The sequence below is a fragment of the Ambystoma mexicanum genome, chromosome 3p (assembly GCF_040938575.1).
Source record: "Ambystoma mexicanum isolate Mex_15411 chromosome 3p, UKY_AmexF1_1, whole genome shotgun sequence".
Taxonomy (NCBI): Eukaryota; Metazoa; Chordata; class Amphibia; order Caudata; family Ambystomatidae; genus Ambystoma; species Ambystoma mexicanum.
This window is the reverse complement of record NC_090925.1, coordinates 417803180-417822279: the sequence shown is the minus strand read 5'-3', so window position 1 is coordinate 417822279 and position 19100 is coordinate 417803180. Positions and strand designations below refer to the sequence as shown.

The 19100-nt window shown below is 46.9% G+C and overlaps 1 protein-coding gene across 1 annotated transcript in view; it reads left to right on the top strand.

Annotated features, from left to right (window-relative positions):
* The window catches only part of RBM38 (RNA binding motif protein 38), a 29547-nt gene extending 10958 nt beyond the window's left edge, over positions 1 to 18589 (top strand). The window contains exon 4 of the mRNA XM_069651099.1: positions 16961 to 18589. Coding sequence (XP_069507200.1) covers positions 16961 to 17270 — 310 coding nt within the window. The 3' untranslated portion in view covers positions 17271 to 18589. The remainder of the gene's footprint in view (positions 1 to 16960) is intronic.
* The last annotated feature ends 511 nt before the right edge of the window (positions 18590 to 19100 follow it).

The following is a 19100-nucleotide window of genomic DNA, read 5'->3' as shown; positions in this document are numbered from 1 at the left end:
ACCGTAATGCAGCCCTGATTTCGGGCACTCTTCTAGATGCCTGTCTGTGGAGCTGCAAATATGGTTTCTGTGGAGAAGACTCCTGTCGGTAGTTTCTCGCGTTGTAAAAATACTGCAACACGTTTTCTCCCTGCCCACATGTTGCTCTAATCTTGAATTGTGGGCCTGGGTGGCTTGTTGCTCAGTGTGAAACAGAACTTCAGCACTTAAAAAAAAAAAACTTGCAAAAATCTTGGTGCAATATAATTTTTGAGACCCCAGTGCCCATCAATAAGAGAATGTTTGCTCAATTTTAGGTGTACACTAATGGAAATTCACATTTATCACATGGATCTAAAGCAATTACTGGACACCTTAATTGGCAGTCCTCCGCAGTGCTGGTGCCCATACCAGTGACTGGTGTCATGGTAGATTTCGGTTTTACCATTTTGCAGGTCTGGGCACAGTGGGGAGTATTGTCGCTTGGTTTATCATGCACTGCAGAATGCGTTCCTTTTAGTGCGCAACGAGTAGAGGCATACTTGGAAATATCTACACATGAAGCGGGTGTCTGTGTCAGTGGCGACAAGGAGGCACCCATGTCTAGTGCCCCTTTGCACTTTCCAGCTGTCGGAGTACATTTCTGCCACTCGCCTGTGTGGATGGTGCGAGCAAACTCACTTCAATAAGTTTGTAGAGACCCCAAACCTCTGTAGCGCATAAACAGCCCCGTGCTTTCTACAGATCAAAAGGCCCCTGCATTCTGATCGTGATCCTCTTTCAGCTTACCAGATATTAAAGATGGTAACCTTTATTCCTGATGGAAAACTGGCATCATCCACCGCTGGTTCAGATGATCGCGCCCTTCGTCTGCCAGCTAGAATTTGCATCGATGTTGAGCAGAGAGGGTGGTTTAGAGTTTATGTTCGGTCTACTCTTTTTCAGACTTTAGGTAAAGGGACTTGCTTTTAAGCAGATGGCAATTATTTGCCAAAATGCCTAAAGGAGAGAGTGCAAATTGCCAAGTGAGAAATGGCGAGAATTCGGGTGGGGGGTGAGTGATGTGTTTATGCCTGAATGATAGTTTGCAACTCCAAATGTATACCCCTGCTTACAATTTTTGCAGTCACCCTGGCGATACCAGCGAGCAGAGTCGTGTGGTATGTGGAGTGCTTGTCCTATGGAAACACGTGAAGCTTTCTTTAGTCTCACTTGATGCAGGGTTTTCTTGGGCATACATTCCAGCATAAAGGCGCTACATGCGAAGCAATGGTGCTTCTGCAATTGTGGCATGAGTAATGAGATTAACCAGCCTCTTTCCATTCTGAAGGAGGGGTGGGGGGGGCTCCTTTCTGGAAACTCATTCTGGTGTACACTTGTTATAAATCTTCGACAGTGCCGTAGAAGACGTCCTGCACAGCGTCCAGAATGAATGTGGCTGCTCCGGTTGGCGGTAGATTGGATTGGGGTTTCCGAGTAGCAGAACTGTTCACCGGGCAGTTGGGTGCTTGGAAACGGATGTGTACGAAAAAAGAAAAGGGGTTCTGCAAACATTTGTGCATGGGCCCATTTCCATTATCCACAGTATTTAGTACCACCTGGTTGGCCCATGGACACCCTTGCTCTTCTGTACTAAAGCCCTTTGGGCTAAACTGCACAAAATACCCACACTCGCCATTAGTGCAAAAGGCTGCTTTAATGTGAGGGGCCATGGCTTACAAACGACACTAGCCTGGCCCCTCGGCCTTACAGACTGAACAAAACGTTAAACGTGTAGGTAAACCCACTTCCGCCCTCCTTCAACTCCCCCACATCTTTCCAATCTTTGTCCTCTACCCGAGCCACTGCCCGTCTTCTCTACCTCTTGCCCTCTCTTCTAACTCTGGGCTAGCCTGTCCTTCCAAAGAGCACTAACCACCCCCTTACCGCGATAATCCTTCAGACAACCATCATTTAGCCAACCTGTGTCCCTGGCACTCGGAATACTTCTCCCCAGAGGTGTTCTTTCTCACCCCCCCATTATCTTCCTATTACTCCTTTGTTTAATTATTCACTCACTTTTTTAAACATCGCCCCACCCGACATGAAATACTCCTTCCTGTAACTCCAACCCACCCCTTCACATTTCTCAAAATGCCACTCTAAACATTCCTATGCCCTTCCCTCTTACCCGTTGATAGTGTTCCTATCCAACCCTATCCTTGAAGGCCAACCCCCTACCGTCTCAAAAGCCCCTTTGTAACTTCATAACTTCATATCGAACAGTTTACCTAAACAGTTAACCTCTGACCGCCAGGGCCACCCTACCTACAAACACAATCATAATGGCCATCATCTCGTTGCGTCCCCACCAACAAAATTCATCTGGGAAAACACTGTACCCCAACTGCACTAAAACCTTTACAACCCCACATCAATATACTCCCTCCATAGAGCAACCAGTCCCTTATTCTCCAAACACCACGTCCTGCCTCATCTGTGAAAGAAGAGCCCGACCCACCTTACTGCACTCTGCTACTCCTCTTCCCTCACTATAACTCGCCCCCATTCCTTCCTTGTACTTTAATCCCTGCTAAAGTTCCCACTCTTGTAACCCCCACCCCTGTAATGTAACCCCAACAAAATGCTCTCCACCTGTGCTGCTCATGCTCTCGTACATCCCAACACATTTCACCGGTGTCCCTTTTTCCTCCACCCCTGACATGATAAACCAGCACCTGGTCTTTACGTGTCTGCCATGTTTGTTTTTTGAACACATCTTCAACAAATCCACAATGAAACCACCATAAACCTGCGGTCCTCCTTGGGTGGCGCCCACCAGCCCTGCTAGCTGCCCGCACGCCCACTAGGAAACTTGGGGCCGTACTGAGCCAGCTGTCAACATTATGTCTGCTACCCCTGTGGTCCCACTCAGGTGGCACGCACACTGGCATGCCCCACTAGCTGCCCATCACACACTCCCCATTGCTACCCCCCCCTCAAACTCCTCTCTGGTGCCCCATGGAAACCCACCAACAAAGCCAGTCTAAGAATGACAATTAGTGCAACATTGCAATGCCCAAACGACCAGCCCAAGTGTGGCCCTTTATTTATTTATTTATTTATTTATAGGGGAAACGTGTTGTGATAGTGAGCCAGCGTGGCCAGTTACACCACTTGGCAGCTAGCGGCTTTGACCTCACATTACTGACACATATGCTTCAAACTGCAGCACTGCATGTTTACATATTACCAAAAACCCTTTCATGGCTGTTGGAAAGCATGGGAGCGGGAGGAAGGCTGCCTTTTATATTCTGCTCCGAACAAATAGATGCGACACTTGGAAAACGAGCACCGATGCCTGCAAGATCTGTCAGCCCAATCCTAGCCCCACACACCTGCGGTGCGCCTCCTTTATCTGATGGCTATTCTCCCTCCCCCTCCTACCCCTCTCCCCCTCCAACTACTAGCATCCACGTCGCAACATGGGCACCATCCCCTCCCTCGAGCGCCCACCGCCATGCTCAAACTTATTGCTATTCCCTGCAGGTCTCTGCCCATCCCGCTCAAATGGATCCTGTTTGGCCTCTTAAAGCAGCATGTCACAAAACTGTCCTCGCGCTGCCTGCTGACGGCTCATTGCTGGCATGATTTACGGCTGACCGTGAGCGAAGGATGGCATCAGGGCAGCAACGTGGGGAGATAAAACGGCACACCCGCGAAGTCCTCGCTTCTGACCCACCTGAAGCAGCACTGGGATCCCTGCAACAGGCTACCAATTAAACGCGTGCTCCATTTACTTGTGCGCCGCTAATCTGGCCTTGCTGACAATGGTGGGCCCTGCATGTATGTCGGCAGGGGAGTTGCTAGGTCTGGAAAAGACTCGGGGCTAAACTTATGTCAGAACTGTTGGGACTGGGGGCTAGCTAGTCTTTTGGCTGTAGCTCCTGAAATTCTATCCGGGGCTACAACCAAAAGATCAGGGGCTATAGCCCCCTTAGCCCCCCCCTAGCAACGCCCCTGTATGTCGGTGCCCCTCAGCTGTCCCGCCTAGTGACGTGAAGATGTATCGGCTGCACGGCGGGGCTGCCCTCTTCCTGGGGGGCAACCGCCCCCGAACTTTTGTTTTCTATTATACCTGACCCAAACTGGGACATCCCTCTCGTCCTGCCCTAGCCCCACCGTGACTGCTCACATGTGCCCCCTACGCCGCCACAGGCTACCACAAGTGTTGCTGGCTAAAGGTCCAGGCAACACGGAACAGCGATTCTCTCGGCCTACTGTGACAAGACCACACAGACCAAGAAAAATACAAACCCAGGACTACATACTCCACCCGAGAAGATGGAGTAATGAGGCTCAAGCCTCGGTATCCAAAAATCACAGCTGATGGATAAAAATGTATCAGCAAGAAGCGCTCTACCCACTGCGGGCTCGCTGGCCGGGGTGCAGTGCCCAAAACCTCCCCACGGAGCAACACATACCATCTGCTCTCCAGGGTCCCTCTTGCTTACAAGAGCGACTTCAGACTGGACTAAACTGTGGGGTGTTTATTTTTTTTCTTCTTGGCTGAGGTCTAGAAAGTTGGCTTGTGTTGTATGTTCATTATGGTTATTTTTTTTACCTACTTGGTCAACTGTTCATTTAATGTACCATCTCCCTTCACACCCAAAACGACTTCTCTTGTATGTCCGCTTGCAGCGTTTGCTTTCCCTCATACTTCAAATTTTTGTCTGCGCTTGTGAAATGTACACCCGAGTTAATTGAATGTTATTTGTTTGGTGTGGCTGTGAACGCACTAGATCCGTGACCAGTTGCGTTACTGCCTTTACCCAATGACCTATGGGTTTTTTCACATGGCTGATTTTAGAATTGTTTTTTTTGGTCCTGGGGAGTGGGCGTATTGTGGGTCTGGCCCCCAAAAAGTGGGCCCATTGATCTCAGCAGAGGGGTGGGTGGGGGTTTGTAACCAGGCCTATCCCAAGAGTGGTTGAAGGGGCATACATGAAGGTGTGAAAAATGAACAGGACCTACAATCCTCTAGAAACCAGCTGTCTATACCCAAGGAGAAGGAAGTAATCGGGTGTATAATGGGTTTCAATAGAGCAGCCAAGGATGTGAAAGATTCTGCACAAACATTGGCACATCTTATTGCTGGATAAGAACATAGCACCCTTAATGCATTAGTTATCGTAGATCATTTCGATCAAAGATATGTTGAGATCCAGCTACATGAGTTGTGAAACTGGAATGGTTGGCAGCAAGTGGCTGGAAGCATCTGGAATGGGCTTTCGCAAATGTACTAAATGTAAAGTCTGTACATTTGCTCAAGACACCCAATTTGTAGTATATGCATTGATATGCCAGTACGAATTGTAAACTAAAGATTTGTATTCTCCAACATGTTAGAGTGATTAAGTAAAAACAATGATCTGGCATACCCTATGACGATAAATGCATCAGACTTTGAGACCCAATATCCACAACATTGACGAACTGTACACTTTTTCTAGGAGCATAATTTTATTTAACTTGCTGTGCATCCTGCGGTCCTTCTGATTGTTAGTGCTAACTGCCAGGCTATTATGCAAGTCAATGCAAAAGGTACGAGCATACTTGGCCTTGGCACTTAAGGTGTTAACGGCCTGAATTCATAACTCATTGTCTTAGTTGGTGTAAGAAGCAAGCACGGCTCCATGTAATTGAAATGGATATCAAACACTTGTGTACGAGCGCGATATCAATAAAATATTTCATTCCCATGAGAGTCTTGGGTGTTGAATATTGGAGCACGAGTGTGGTCCAAGACACTTCGGAGTGTCTACATTTTGAAAATATATATATATATATATATATATATATATGCTGGAGCCGAATTTCTAGTGGCCGATATGATATATTAACTGTGAAGTATGGTGGCAGTGGGATAACACGAACCATAGTAAGGTGGTGTTTTTAAGGTTTTCACATAAGGTAGGTCATTGGAAGCATCTTTTACACTTGTGGTTCCTCTTTTAAGCATTTTTGAAGCAAGACCAAGTGGGGAAGGACTCTTGTCAAAAGTTCTAGTGGTGCTGATGTTGCAGGGGGGAATGCGGGGTCGGGGTGGTAAAGAGAAGGGTGTAGGATTGAAATCAAAGGTAGGCTAGGAACAAAGGTTGAGTAAAACGTGTTTGCAGAGTGTGTATGGGCAGGTGAGTTGAGTGCTATAGATGGAGTTGGACCAATGTGTTAGTGGAGCTCCTGGATAGACTTGAAGTCTTGGAGGCCTTTAGCTCATGAACTGCTGCCCCACACGTGGGCGAGTCCTGGTGGTGGCTGAAGAGAAGCACCTTGTTGAGTGTGCTTGGGAATGTAAATGCAGTCCTGCGGGAAGGCTAGAGCGGTGATGCCTATGGGAGGGGAGGGCACAGGGTGGGGGCGTCTTAGCTGAGTAGTGTGTCTGACTTAAGTTGAGCCTGGCAGCCCTAGAGGTTTGTTTATTGTTTATTTTATTTGTATAGTGCTCCAGACCCAAGGGTAGAAGGGCGCTTCAGATGGTTAAAACATTGAGAAGTATCTTGGAGTTGCATACTTCGTACATACTTATAATACATATATAATAAAATGGTTTCCAGTTTGAATAGAATACACTTATCAATATACTGTTTCAATGAACAGTCATATACATATGCATGAGCCAGTTACCGAGCAGGGATGTGAGGTCGGGTGTTAGTGGAGCTACTCTTTGTTTAGGAGCCAACTGATGACCTGCTTCCTGAAGCTCTGGAAGGACTCGATAGTTTTCATGTTGAGAGGTAGGGTGTTCCAGAGTTGGGAGGCAAGTACTGTGAAGCTGGCCCCTCCAGCTCTTTTTAGGTGGAATCTGGGCACTGTCAAGCATAGTGTCGGAGGATCTGGTGGTTCTGGTGCAGGTTTCATGGTAAATTTGTTAGCTAGATATGGTGGTGCTAGGTGATTGAGGAACTTGTACGTGAGGCAGATTCTTTTTAAATCAATTTTCTGGCGTATGGAGAGCCATCTGTAGGCTTTCCTAGTAGTGGAAATATGCTCTCGTCTGGGAATGTTGAAGGCTGCCACTGCTTATACTGATCAGGGTGGCATTTGCCAGCCAGGGTCCGGACCAGCGTCCAAGAGGAGGAAGGTTGCACCTGCAGTACAGGCTGGGACCCCAGGCACAGCTACGGCCTCCTGCACATTGAGGAAGAAGCCTTTCTGCAAGCAGGAACTGGACTACCTCGTGGACTACGTGCGGGACCACAACCGTGACATGCTAGTGGGGACGAATTGTCAGACTACAGCTGCCCATCGTGATACCCACTGGAAGCAAGTTGCGGAAGATGTGAGTGCATTCGGCCATGAGGTGCGCACACCCCAAGAGTGCAAAAAGCGTTGGAATGACTGCAAACGCAGCGCTAAGGCGAAGCGTGCCTCAAATTACAACATGACTCTGGTTTTGTAGTACCTGTAGTTTGTGGAGTACGGATTGGTTGGCACCTAGGTACAGGCTGTTGCAGTAGTCCAGTCTAGATTGTATGAGGGCTCTGGCGAGGCAGCTGTTGGGTGATAGGAAAGGTCTGCTGGCCCTAATGAGCTTGCCGGTGTAGGCAGAGGCTGAGGCGATCATATTGGTTTGTTTGGAAAGGTTGGTGTTGGCATCCAGATAGAACTCGAGGGTTTTCACGCTTTTGGCAATAGGAATGGTGTGACCATCGATCGTGATGTTATTGTAGCTGGGATTGAGTTTAGTTAGGGTGTTAGGGGAGCCGACAATAAGGAGCTCTGTCTTCTCATCGTTCAGGCAGAGGCCATGCGAGGCCATCCATGCCTGAATGATGGAGAATATTTTGTTGATCCGGGTGACGTCTGCTTGGTAATTGCCTGTGATTTTGAGGAGTATCTGGGTGTCATCGTAATTTGTGTAGATGACACCCAGATGGTCCAGTTGGTCAAATAGGCTTTGTAAATATATTGTGAAAGTGGGGGATACACAGGATCCCTGTGGGACTCCATGTGATGGGGATGGGGTCTGCTGCAGATGTTGAGAACACCTGCATGGTTCTGTTTGCCAGGAAGTATTGTATCCATGTGATTGTAGATGAGAAGTGGGCTGCGGTGGCTTGGTGACTACAGAGGATTTTGTGGCTGACCAGGACAAAGGCCGATGAGAGGTCTAGGAGTAGAATTGCGGCATTGCCTTTATCTTTGATCAGGCTTTTGAGATCATCAAGGACAGTTTCTGTTCCGTGTTAAGGTCTGAAGCCAGATTGACGTATTCCTAGCAATTGGTTGGATTCCAGGTATTCCTGAATTTGGATGTAGGCGACTCTGTCCAGGATTTTTAGGATGAATGGCACCATGGTGATGGGCCTGTAGTTGGTGGGTATGGCTGGATCAAGGGATTGTTTTTTCAAGAGTGGGAGAACCCATGATTGTTTTAGGTTGCTGGGTATAGAATTATTGGTGAAGGATAGGTTAATAAGTTTGGTAATAAAGGGGAAAAGCTGTCTAGCTGCATCTTTTATGATCTGGTCGGGGCAGCTGTCTCCTTTGCAGTTTGAAGGTTTTAAGGAGGTGATGATTTTCTGAAATTCCGTAGTGGTAACTTAAACGTGAAGCCCGAACTAATGTAGTTGGGCGTGGGTGGGCTGGGGTTGGTGATCTTGTTGGCGTTTGTCCTCAATTTTGGTTTGGAGTCTGAGATTTTGTTGAGGGCGTTTTGGATGCTGGTGTACTAGGATTTGTCTTTCAAACAGGTGTCTGGAGGTGAAATAGGGTCTTCTAGTTCCTTCAGAATTTGAAATAATTCTTTGGTGGAGGATCCTACCTGAGCAATCCTGGTGTTGTATATATCCTTTTTTGGTGGAGGATCCTGCCTGAGCAATCCTGGTGTTGCATACATCTTTTTTGGTGCGAATTATTTCCCTTTTGTAAAGTGAGGATAAGTTTGAGGTTGGATTTGTTTTCCGCGGTGGGGTTTGTTTTCCAGGTGTTGTGCCTTGGCTTTCTTCTGATTAATTTGAGCTCAGGGGTGTACCACGAGTTCAAATGAGCTTTGGGTTTGTCTTTGCGTAGTTTCAGGGGGGCAACGGTATCCATTGCACTAGCCATGGAGTTATTGAAGGTGTCAATCAGTAATTTAAGTCAGCGTTGGCTGGGAGCATTGAGGGAGGGTAGGATCAGTGGTGGTAGGGCTTCAGCAGTGATGTTACGTTTATTCCTAGTGGGACAGGCTGGTGCCGGGGGGTAATTATTGGGCAGTCCCTGCTTAGTGTTGATCTCAAGAGGAATCATGTGGTGATCAGTACATGCCAAAGGTTGGGGGTCCTTGCAGGTTGTATTGCAATTGTAAGTTGCTACCCAGTCGAGGGTTCTGCCCTTTAGGTGGGTGGGTAGGTAGTACAATGAGTTGTGTGAAGTCATGATCTGTTAGGACATTGGCTACGGATGCAGCATGTGCATCGTGCAGGTCCTGGTAACCAAGGTTGAAGTCCCCGAGGATCATGATTTGTGCTGATGGTTTGGAATTTTCAGTGATGATAGATGTGATGTCTTCAAAGACCCTGGGGGTACCTGGGGGTCTGTATATGAGGTGGAGGGTGATCGTGGATGTGGGGGAGGTTTGCAGTTTGGCTGTGAGTATCTCGCAGGATGTGAATGAGACTGTAGAGGCTAATCTGAGGTCTAGGGAGGATTTGGAAATGATCGCTACACATCCACCGTTAGGTCTATCAGCTCTGAGGATGATTTGTCCGGGATGGCTAACGATAAATGTGGTTTGGACGCCTCATGAAGCCAAGTTTCTGTTAGGGCTAGGAAGTTCAGGTCTTTGGTAAGAATGTCTGCAATTTCTGTGGGGTGGGCAGCCAGGGATCTGACATTGAGTAGGACACCATTTAATGGGGGGAGGTATGGGCTTATTTGGCGCATTGTGCTTAGTAGTGGTTTTGGTGTTAGGTTTGGAGTTGGGCCTAGTAGTTGTAGTGGGGAGCCTGGTGCCTAGTCTGTTGCGGGTTGTGAGGTTGGGAGTGAGGGAGTGGGGGGTTAGGCCGGGAGGCTTGGAACAGGTGGGATGTTTGATATTCAGTTTAGTTTTGTTGGATTTAGCGATAGGGCTGGGGTGGCTGTGCGTTGTTGGCTGGGGGGCGTAGGTTGACATGGGAAGTATGAGGGTGAGTGGGAGGGAAGGGGGATGCGCAGAGGGTAGGAACAGTGTGGGGGAGGGATGGGGTGGTGTCTAGGGCACCCTAGTTTAGCCAGGCCGTCCTGGTGGGCTATGTAGCTGTTACTGCTACAGCGTACATTGTCCAGCGTTATGCAGAAAGGGAACATGATTAGGGCAAGCCAGAAGATCATGGTCTGGCAACAGCGATGTGTGGTGCTGGAGGCTGATAGCCTTAGTTTGGCCCACTCCCCCAACTAGTGCGATAGTGGCTAGTTTAAACTGGGTAGGGTATTTATTTATTTTAGTTCTTGTAATGCGCCAACATGCCCGTAGGCCTCGGGGCGCACATAAAACTGAACAAAACAAACACACATGGCAAAGAAAGAAGGGGGGGTCAAAAGAGTTATTCCAGATTGAAGAAGTGGGTTTTTACAGCACGTTTGAATACAGTATAGTCCTGGATAGAGGCTAGAGGGCAGTAACTGGTTTGTGAGTAATTGCACTCGAGCTAAGGTGCAGCAGTTTTCTGTCAGGGAGTGGGAATTTAAACTAAAGGGCGGAGGGGGCAGCTTTTAGCTTCAAGATAACACATTAGCTAGAAAAACAACCAGATTCAATGGTGCAATTGGTCAAAGTGCACTTTAAAGTTCTGTAATAACTTTGGCTGCACAAACACCTAGATTCGAAATTACACATGGGGTCACGCTATACCTAGGTTTAGGATTTGGCTAGTGATGCATTCAGATCCAATAGCACAGTTGATCAAAGTGCACCTCAGAGCACAAAGTAGACAGACATATGGATGAGCAGGGTACACAGTGAACAGTACACATGAGCATGCCCCACAATGAGCTTGGCACAGCAGCGGTAGGTGAGCAGATACATAGGTGGTGATGTTGGGATGCTTTGCAGGGGGGCAGGCTGAGTTGTGGATAAGCGCAGGGTGGCAAATAGTCACAGAAAGGTGCTTATTGGTTGCAGATGTTGTGGTGGCTGACTAGTAGCCTCAGGTTGCAAGCCATTTGGGATGTTTGGGTCAAGTGGCGGCAGAGAAGTCAGGTGGTGAGTGTTGGTTTTGGTGGATTGAACATTCAACAGCTGAGTGCCACCTAGTGATTTAATGGCTTTCAAGCAGTCAGTGCCAAACAAAAGCTCTGGGGTAAACTAAGATTTGGGTGTTGGCAAAGGTACAGGGACCAAGTAGATGTCCAGGAGTGAGGGTTAGTCTGGTAGTGGGTTTACAGTGATGTTCAGTATTTTGGGGTGGAGCAAGAAACGTGGCAGCATTTGTGGCAAAGGTTGCATTTTAAGGTGTATTGCACAGCATGAAATATATTCCTGGTGCGCAGAGTGCTGGGTAATCAAGCTGAACTTTGCGATCTGAATAACACCTGGCCTAGTAGGATTGTTCTGTCCTCCCTTTGTTCCCCCTCCCTTGCCTCGTCGCGCCTTGAAACACTTGTGTATAGGCGCATTATAAATGCCATCATATAACTTGCCAGTGGGCCTTTTGAGTATTGTCCTTTAGATAAGTCAAGCCTCTGTGCTGGTGGGTTAGGGAAACTGCACCCATTGGTTCCCAGGTAGTGGTGCGATGTTGAGCCGATCTTCCTTACTGTGCCTTTGTGGAAGTGTGAGCACTGGTAGAGGAACGCTGTTTGTGCAATAGATATCGTCTTTGTGTACCATTTGGCTCTGCTGTGTTCATCACTATAGTAAAGGTAATGGCTGGAAAGTTTAGGATTCAATCTTCAGTTTCATCCCTTCTGCACGAGACCACAAGCAACCTCATTTCTGGTTGGATTGCCCCTTTGGGGCAATTTGCATATGGTCTCTCCTTTCTGTAGTGGGTTGGTAGGCTAAAGAACGATGGTTTTAGTAGGTTTCCCAGTGCGATGCCAGAGGTGAAGATTATTTCTAAAGCTTCTATACACGTTGTTTTTGCTTTAGTGTTCTTCTGATCACTACCTTGGACATCCCTATGATCTAAGTCTAGTTAACTTGCAATGCTAGCTTGTAGTTTTTGTGGAGATTTAATTTCTGATGGCCTAATCTAGGTTTTCTGAGCTCTTGTCATTCTTCTATTGGAAGTTTACAGTTTCCATTTTGGGCCCCTTGGCTGACTGGTGATCTACGGGTGTTTTGGAAGCCAGCTATTTTCCGGTAGTGGGATCGATCGGGGTTTTGTGTGTATTAGTCAGTAGTAAAATGTTTGTTTCTGAGCGTTAAGGAGCGGAGGTGTGAAGTTACTTTGACGATCATACATTTGGTTATGCGGCGGTAGTTCGGATTTCGTGGTTTTCCTCCTCGACTGATCTGGAGACCCATCACAATTTACCAAGTGTCGCTCTTTAAGAACATTTCTTGCTAGAGAATTGGCTTAATTCCTTAGTTGGTTACAATTCTTTAATGGGACCACTGAAAACGCTGCGGACCACCATGGCTAAGGGCTTATTTTTTTATTTAGATTTATTTTCAGTTAAACTACTTGACACCGGCGCACTATCGCTCAATATCATGAAACCTTTCCCTCGACCACTAGCAGGTGAAGTGGGGGCGAGGGGGGTTGCACTTTATTCTCTATCGGGCACTGGCAGGTGTGCCGCAAGCACACATTCAAGGCCTTTGTCTGCGGCCCCCTGATAGACGCCCTCTTGAGAAATGCTATAATTTTGTCTCGAATACAAAATGTACTTCTAGTCACTGCCGGTAACCAAAGGGAGGAGGGGGATGGGTAGGCGAGGAGTGCAGCGTTGGCATGACAACTGAAGGGTTGGAGGGCATTTACGCGAGGGAAAACAAACAGGGCGGCTGCCATGTTTAGCAACAAGCCTCGCAGCCAATGCCAAGAGCCTGCTGCTGAGCGACTTGGCTGACTCTGCTAGGCGCAGAAACTAGTCCAGATCCTTCCTATTCGGAAACATCATTATTATTTTGTTTTTACAACCCTCTTTTTGAATCTGCTTTCCCTGGATTCCTGGTGCACTGTGTACTTCTCGTTTTAGGGTGCTTCAGAGACCTACGCCGTCTGCGTTAACCACATCTGTAGCTTTAAATTGAGGAAAATCTGGAAATCGCACCTTGTCGAGGCAGAATTGAGCTTCATTGATTTTGCTGGGGTGCTCCGTGTATTCTGCTCTAGCAGGTGAAGGAATGAGCACGTGCCCCTGTTTTGTTTGGCGGGGTCTGCCTCACTACAACCCTTCCTTAACCCATGGTATACTATCGCCAAAGTAGGTGGATCTTGGTTTCGAGCTGTGTCACCAGTTTATAGTCGGGAATGTAGCTTTAGAAGGCAGAATACCGTGCAAGTTAAAAGAAATCTTACTCTTTGTAAAAGAGCTCCCATCGAGCTCTGCCCTCTGCGTTTCTCCGGCTTACCGCTGGTGTGCTTCCCAATCGTCTGTTCTCCCGGCACCAGGCATAGCCTGCAGGGTCATCGTGGCCCCACATAGCGAGAACTGTATGCCCAGCTGACGCCACATCACCCCTTGCCCCTACACCATGATGTAGATGAAAGGCGAAAACCTACAAAACTGCTATTAAGCAACCTAACATCACTAATCTTAAATAATTGCTTCCAAAACGACGTGAGGTAGATGTGCAAACTGCTTGAATCCCCAACCAGTAGTCTTGGGTGTCTTTGAATTTGTATTCCTGCATAGCTGTTTGTACATAAGTGGTCCTTGGACTCGTGACAAGTTTCTGATTGTGTAGCCGCCTCATAGCTCCCCTTAGAAAAAAATATGCTTATAAGTCAGTTACAAGAACTTGTGAGAAACTGGTGGGATTTTGAGAACAATAAATCTATTATAATTTGTCATACAGTCTACCACCGGTTAAATCTTGGACTTTTTTTTTCTCTTTTACTTTATATTATTAGGAGTAGAATTTTACTTGATATTGGGAGTAATCTACCACAACAACCCCCGCACCCAACATGATTGCATCCCTGTGGCGCCAAGTTGTCCCACAAATATGCAGGGGTGACGGAGCCAAACGAACTAAATGCTAAATGTTTGTGGGTGGAGGTTGTGGGTGCTTATTGGGGCACTGGGCCCTAGCCCATTGACCAAAACCGGAAATTAACTTTCTGCAACAGAATGCTCTTGGGTGAGTGGCTGTAGGCTATGGGTAAAGATCTTTACATTGCAAGGCATGAAGTCACTTGCCACCTCAATTCTCCACCTACACGGAGCACACCATTTCTTACTTGCCAAGAGTCAAATTTCCTGCCAATTTTAAGCCCTGGTTTAGGCATCTAGTGTTGCTCTGAAGACGCAGAAACCTGTTTACAGAATCCCATTGGTGGACTGATTCGGGCAGCAGAGGGGGTGGAGGGGCTCCAGAAAGTACAGTGGTACCCCCTTTTTTTTTTATGGCAACCTGACGAATGCGTGGGTTGGCCTGGGTTTGAAAAGTTCACATATTTGTGGATTTTGTTTTTTGGGCATGCTGCACACAGCTAGGACATAGTTTTCAGTGCCTTATTCATTGACGATCAGTCAGTATCTTCATGTCTTTGTGCTGCTGGGCCAGGGCCTGGGCCTACCACTCTGGTGCAGTTTACAAAATGCCCGTCATGAGTCTGGCTGGTGTGCCATCACTGGACACCAGAGCAGTGCACGTTTTCTTGTCTAGTTTATACAATAAACTGAGCCGTGGCTATAGCCTTGCTAGTGACTAGGTTTATTAGTCCTGGTAGTGCCTTGAAGCCCGAATTTTCTAAGCTGCTCACATTCTTACATAGCCCACTATGTGCATCATCGAAGATGTACAGGTGGTTTGATGTTAATCAAGCATCCTTTCCTCTTTGCGTTGTCCACAAGGCTTTCTGGGGGCCGGGGCAGCAACACATTCAACGCTTTTTTCCAAAATGCCTTCCTTCTCGAGCCCTTTGCTCAGTTACTTCTAACTCTGATGGTTAGACTCTTCTCCAGGTAGACAGTGGGGGGGTAGATCTCGCTCCCTGCAGGTGCCTCCCTCTGGAATGGCCTCCCTGCCCCTCTCAACTTGAACCAGACCACTTGAAGCTCAGAAAGCAGCTCAAAACGTTCCTCTTTGCCTCTCCTTTCTCTCCCTCCCCTGCTGGACCTACCTGTCTGCTGTACCGACTGGTTGCTTGGCTTCCCTCATTCTCACTGGGTACCAGACTGCCCTACCACGCACTTAGGGGGCTGTAACTGTAAACCTACAGTTCTTGTTCTTCTTGCACCACCCAGATCCGCGCTGCTCTGGCTTTCCCCCTCCCATCTCCCTTGCCCTTTCCTCTTACACTTTTTGTTCTCGCGCTAAGTTGTCTTGTCCTCCCTCTGTCTTGCCTCCCTTGTCTTGTTGCACCTAGAAACACTTGTGTACAGGCGCGTTACAAATTACTTGTCATATCCATCTCTGGTGGGACTGCAAACTGCACCATTCGTGATTTCTGGCTTGTGACAGTGGAACTGTACTCACTTGGCACTACTGGCATGCACACTAGAATACAATTTCTGCATGCTAGCGTGCTTTTTCCCTATAAAAATGTACATGTCAGGAGAATGCACCCTTTTAGCAATATCTCACCGCAAGCTATTTGAAACTCCTGTAGCATATATATTTTACATTTGCTGACCTGTGGTTTTTGATGTCGGAATGCTTGGTAATGGTAGTGTGCTTAACCAAGCAAACAGTATATTCAACGGATGAGTGCGATCTGTCCGTCACTGAATTCTGTGACTGAAATGATTGTTTCTTGAGGTTACGCTCCGACCCAATAGCCTCCAGAAAGTTTTCCCCTCGGACCACGGTCCCTTTGTAGTGAAAGGCAGTATATTGCACTAAAGTAAAACCAGAGGTGGTGGTTTGAATTGATCTGAACCTCAGGCATTGCTCTGGACAACCTTCCAGACCATCGTTCACCTGCCAAGCCATTACAGAAAGGGGAAAGACCATATGCAAATCAGACTTGGTCCCATCCCAAAAGGGGCAGTATAGCCCAAACTGCTTGGTCACATCCCTTCTGCACGAGACCACAAGCAACTCCATGGATGCGGTTGTGTGTTTCGTGTAGAGGGGACCTAGCCTAGCGGTTCAGGCTGGGCTGCTTATTGGTGGCAGTACCTGACTAATTTGCATATGGCTGGATCCCTTTTGCAATAGCGCAGAGTTGCTATAAAACGGTGTGAAAGGTTACTTGCAGTGGTTCAGATTTATTCAAAAGCGTGCATCAATGTTTTTGGTTATATCAAACCTTACTTTCCTGGAAAGTTTTTTTCACCACACTAAGATGGGTATACCAGCAACCATGGGCTACCACCACAAAAATCAAGAGAACGCTAGGTGTTCAGATCTCTTCCAGACGATGCTAGTAGAGTAACCCGCGAGAATGCCCCCTAACGAGCGCTGGTGAAGTGTGTGAATACGATCATGTGGCCTCCCCAATCCCCCTCAAAACTAAGGCTGCTCTTCTCCCCTTACTGTTTCCAAATAAAACTGAATGTTTAAATGGACCTCCTGACACTTGTGAAAGCTTTGGGAACCAGTTGTCAAGACTAATGCCTAGCTTAAGCTGTAGAACAGGTGGTTTACTCATTGTGAACCCTCCCCAACAAACACCTTCTAAAAGGCTCTGCTGCCTCCTGTCAATTATGTGCTAGACGGAATGACCCCAGTAACTGGCAATGCACACTGGAATTGGACTCTTCTGAACCTGTTAAAGAATTGGCTTTTATGAGCACTTGATCATTTGTTTTTGGGGACGGGGTTGAATTTTGGGCTGGGTGGACATGTATTTTTTTTGTGGTTTTTAATTTTTTTTTTTAGTTCTGAAATAGCCTAACTATTTTTCTACTCCCACAGGCTCGCCCCGCAGTACATCTATCCACAAGCCCTTGTGCAGCCCAGCATGGTTATTCCTACGCCAGTCCAGTCGTTGTCTTCACCGTACATTGACTACACGACCGCTGCGCAGGCCTATGCACAGTACACCACTGCGGCCTATGAGCAGTATCCCTACGCTGCTTCTCCTGTGGCCGGGTTCATGGGCTACAGCTACCCCAGCACTGCTCAGCAGCCCATTGCAGCGACCACCCCAGCAGCAGCAGCCGCCACCACTGCAGCATTCCTCCATTATCCACCTCAGCAGCTGCAGCCTGACCGCATGCAATGATTGCACGCTGAACCGGAAGTTTCCTCCCACTTTATATTGGAAGGCTACAATATAAAGGAAACAAACTTGAGGGGGGCAAGAAACTTTAGGTGCATATTTATACCTAAGCTATTTATAGTATTGAGGGGCAGTAACCCTTAAATCTGACTACACTTGTAAATGCAAGCAAACACTTTCTGTTCAACTTTTCTACTGGGAGATGCGATGTCTTGAAGGTGGACTTGACTGAACCTCTACAAGTTCCTGCACACAAGTCAACCCGCTTCCCGAATTTCTTTTTTTAATTATTTTTCAATTCGTATTAATCGACAAACTACAATACGCTATGAGGTACTCTGAGGACAGAGGGGGAAAAACAGCAATCTTATTATTTTTTGGTTGTACAAAAACTTTGTAACACTCGAGATGCCTTACAGAAATAACTATTTTTGAATATTTATTGCGATTTTTATTCGCATGAGCTGTGAATTGCAGAAAGGAGTTTAGTAAGTATCTACCTTGTCGTTCTCATTTTACTAAATTATTGTACTTCGATAAGTTGAACAATGCTGAGAATCATTTCAATATGCAAAAAAAGGGAATATTGACTTTCAAGGACAGCAATATTTCTTTAGTCAAAGGCACTGTAACATTTTCTTGTAACTGTTTCGATCCTCAAATTTAGATATATTTTTAAAAAATAGTAAAAAATTGAGTCTTCAGCAACTGCAAGACGGGGGAGGGGCCCGTTTCAGTATTTATGTAGGCGCTATGGTACAAGCCCATTGGACTGCGGATGGGGCAGGGGCATATATTTAGGGGGTGGGAATAGTACAGATTTTGGAGAAAATGGCGTTGAGCGGCAGTAGTGTATAGTTGAATGCCTCATTTTACTTGGATAGCAATACACTTCAGATGAACTCTGTGGGTCCCTGTAGTGAAATGAGGTTTGACTGTTCAAACCACATGGTGAAGTTGGCTTCATGTTCAACTTGTGTACTTAAAAAAAAAAAAAAAAAAAAAAATCAAGTTGGTACCTTTTTTGTCCGTGTAAGAGACCACCTGTTTACAACAATGATCAAAGCTATCGGCATTTCTAGCCCAATGGGGACATTTACAGATTTGACTGAACTGCCCCTTCCCCCATTCCACGGTGGACCCTTTGGGCGTAGGAAGGTGAAATCCACTCAGCTTCAACTCCCCCCTTGGGATTGGGGTTATTTCAGATTACCACTCACCTGACAAGATTTACCCCCCTTTTTTGGTTCTCAATATTCACTTAAAACAAACGTATAATAAGTCAAGCAATGTTTTAAAATAAAATGACCGTATTTAAGAAACTGATGCTTTATTTCCTTTTTGTAATGCGAACCCCCTCCTTCGTTTACAAAGATATGCATGGGGCGGTTTTTTTCTGTCTTGTGTTGTGACAATTGTCTTAATGATCCTTTCCTTTTGGACAGGGCAGGGGTGTAAGTATATTGACACTTTTTTTGACGCCAGGCACCTCCTCTTTGGCGGTACTTTGAAATGTGCACTTCCTCAACTTAAAGTAGTGCAGGTATGTAGAAATATAACGGGCATGACGACTGCCAGGGGTGGACTGGGAACAAAGAGCCCCTGGAAATCTTTTTAATTTCAAATTGCCCCCATGCATGCAAGAGGGTGAGGGTGCATGGGCCTACCAGGAGATCGTGTGCCCTATAGGCCAGTCCGCCCCTGGTGACCACATTGCAGGAAAGGCTAGGCTCCTGGCATGCTGGTTGTATTCGGTTAGAATCTGGCATGGTGTTAGAGACGGGTCCCAACCATCCAAAATAATGGAAAGGCTCCATGCACGGATTCCTCAAT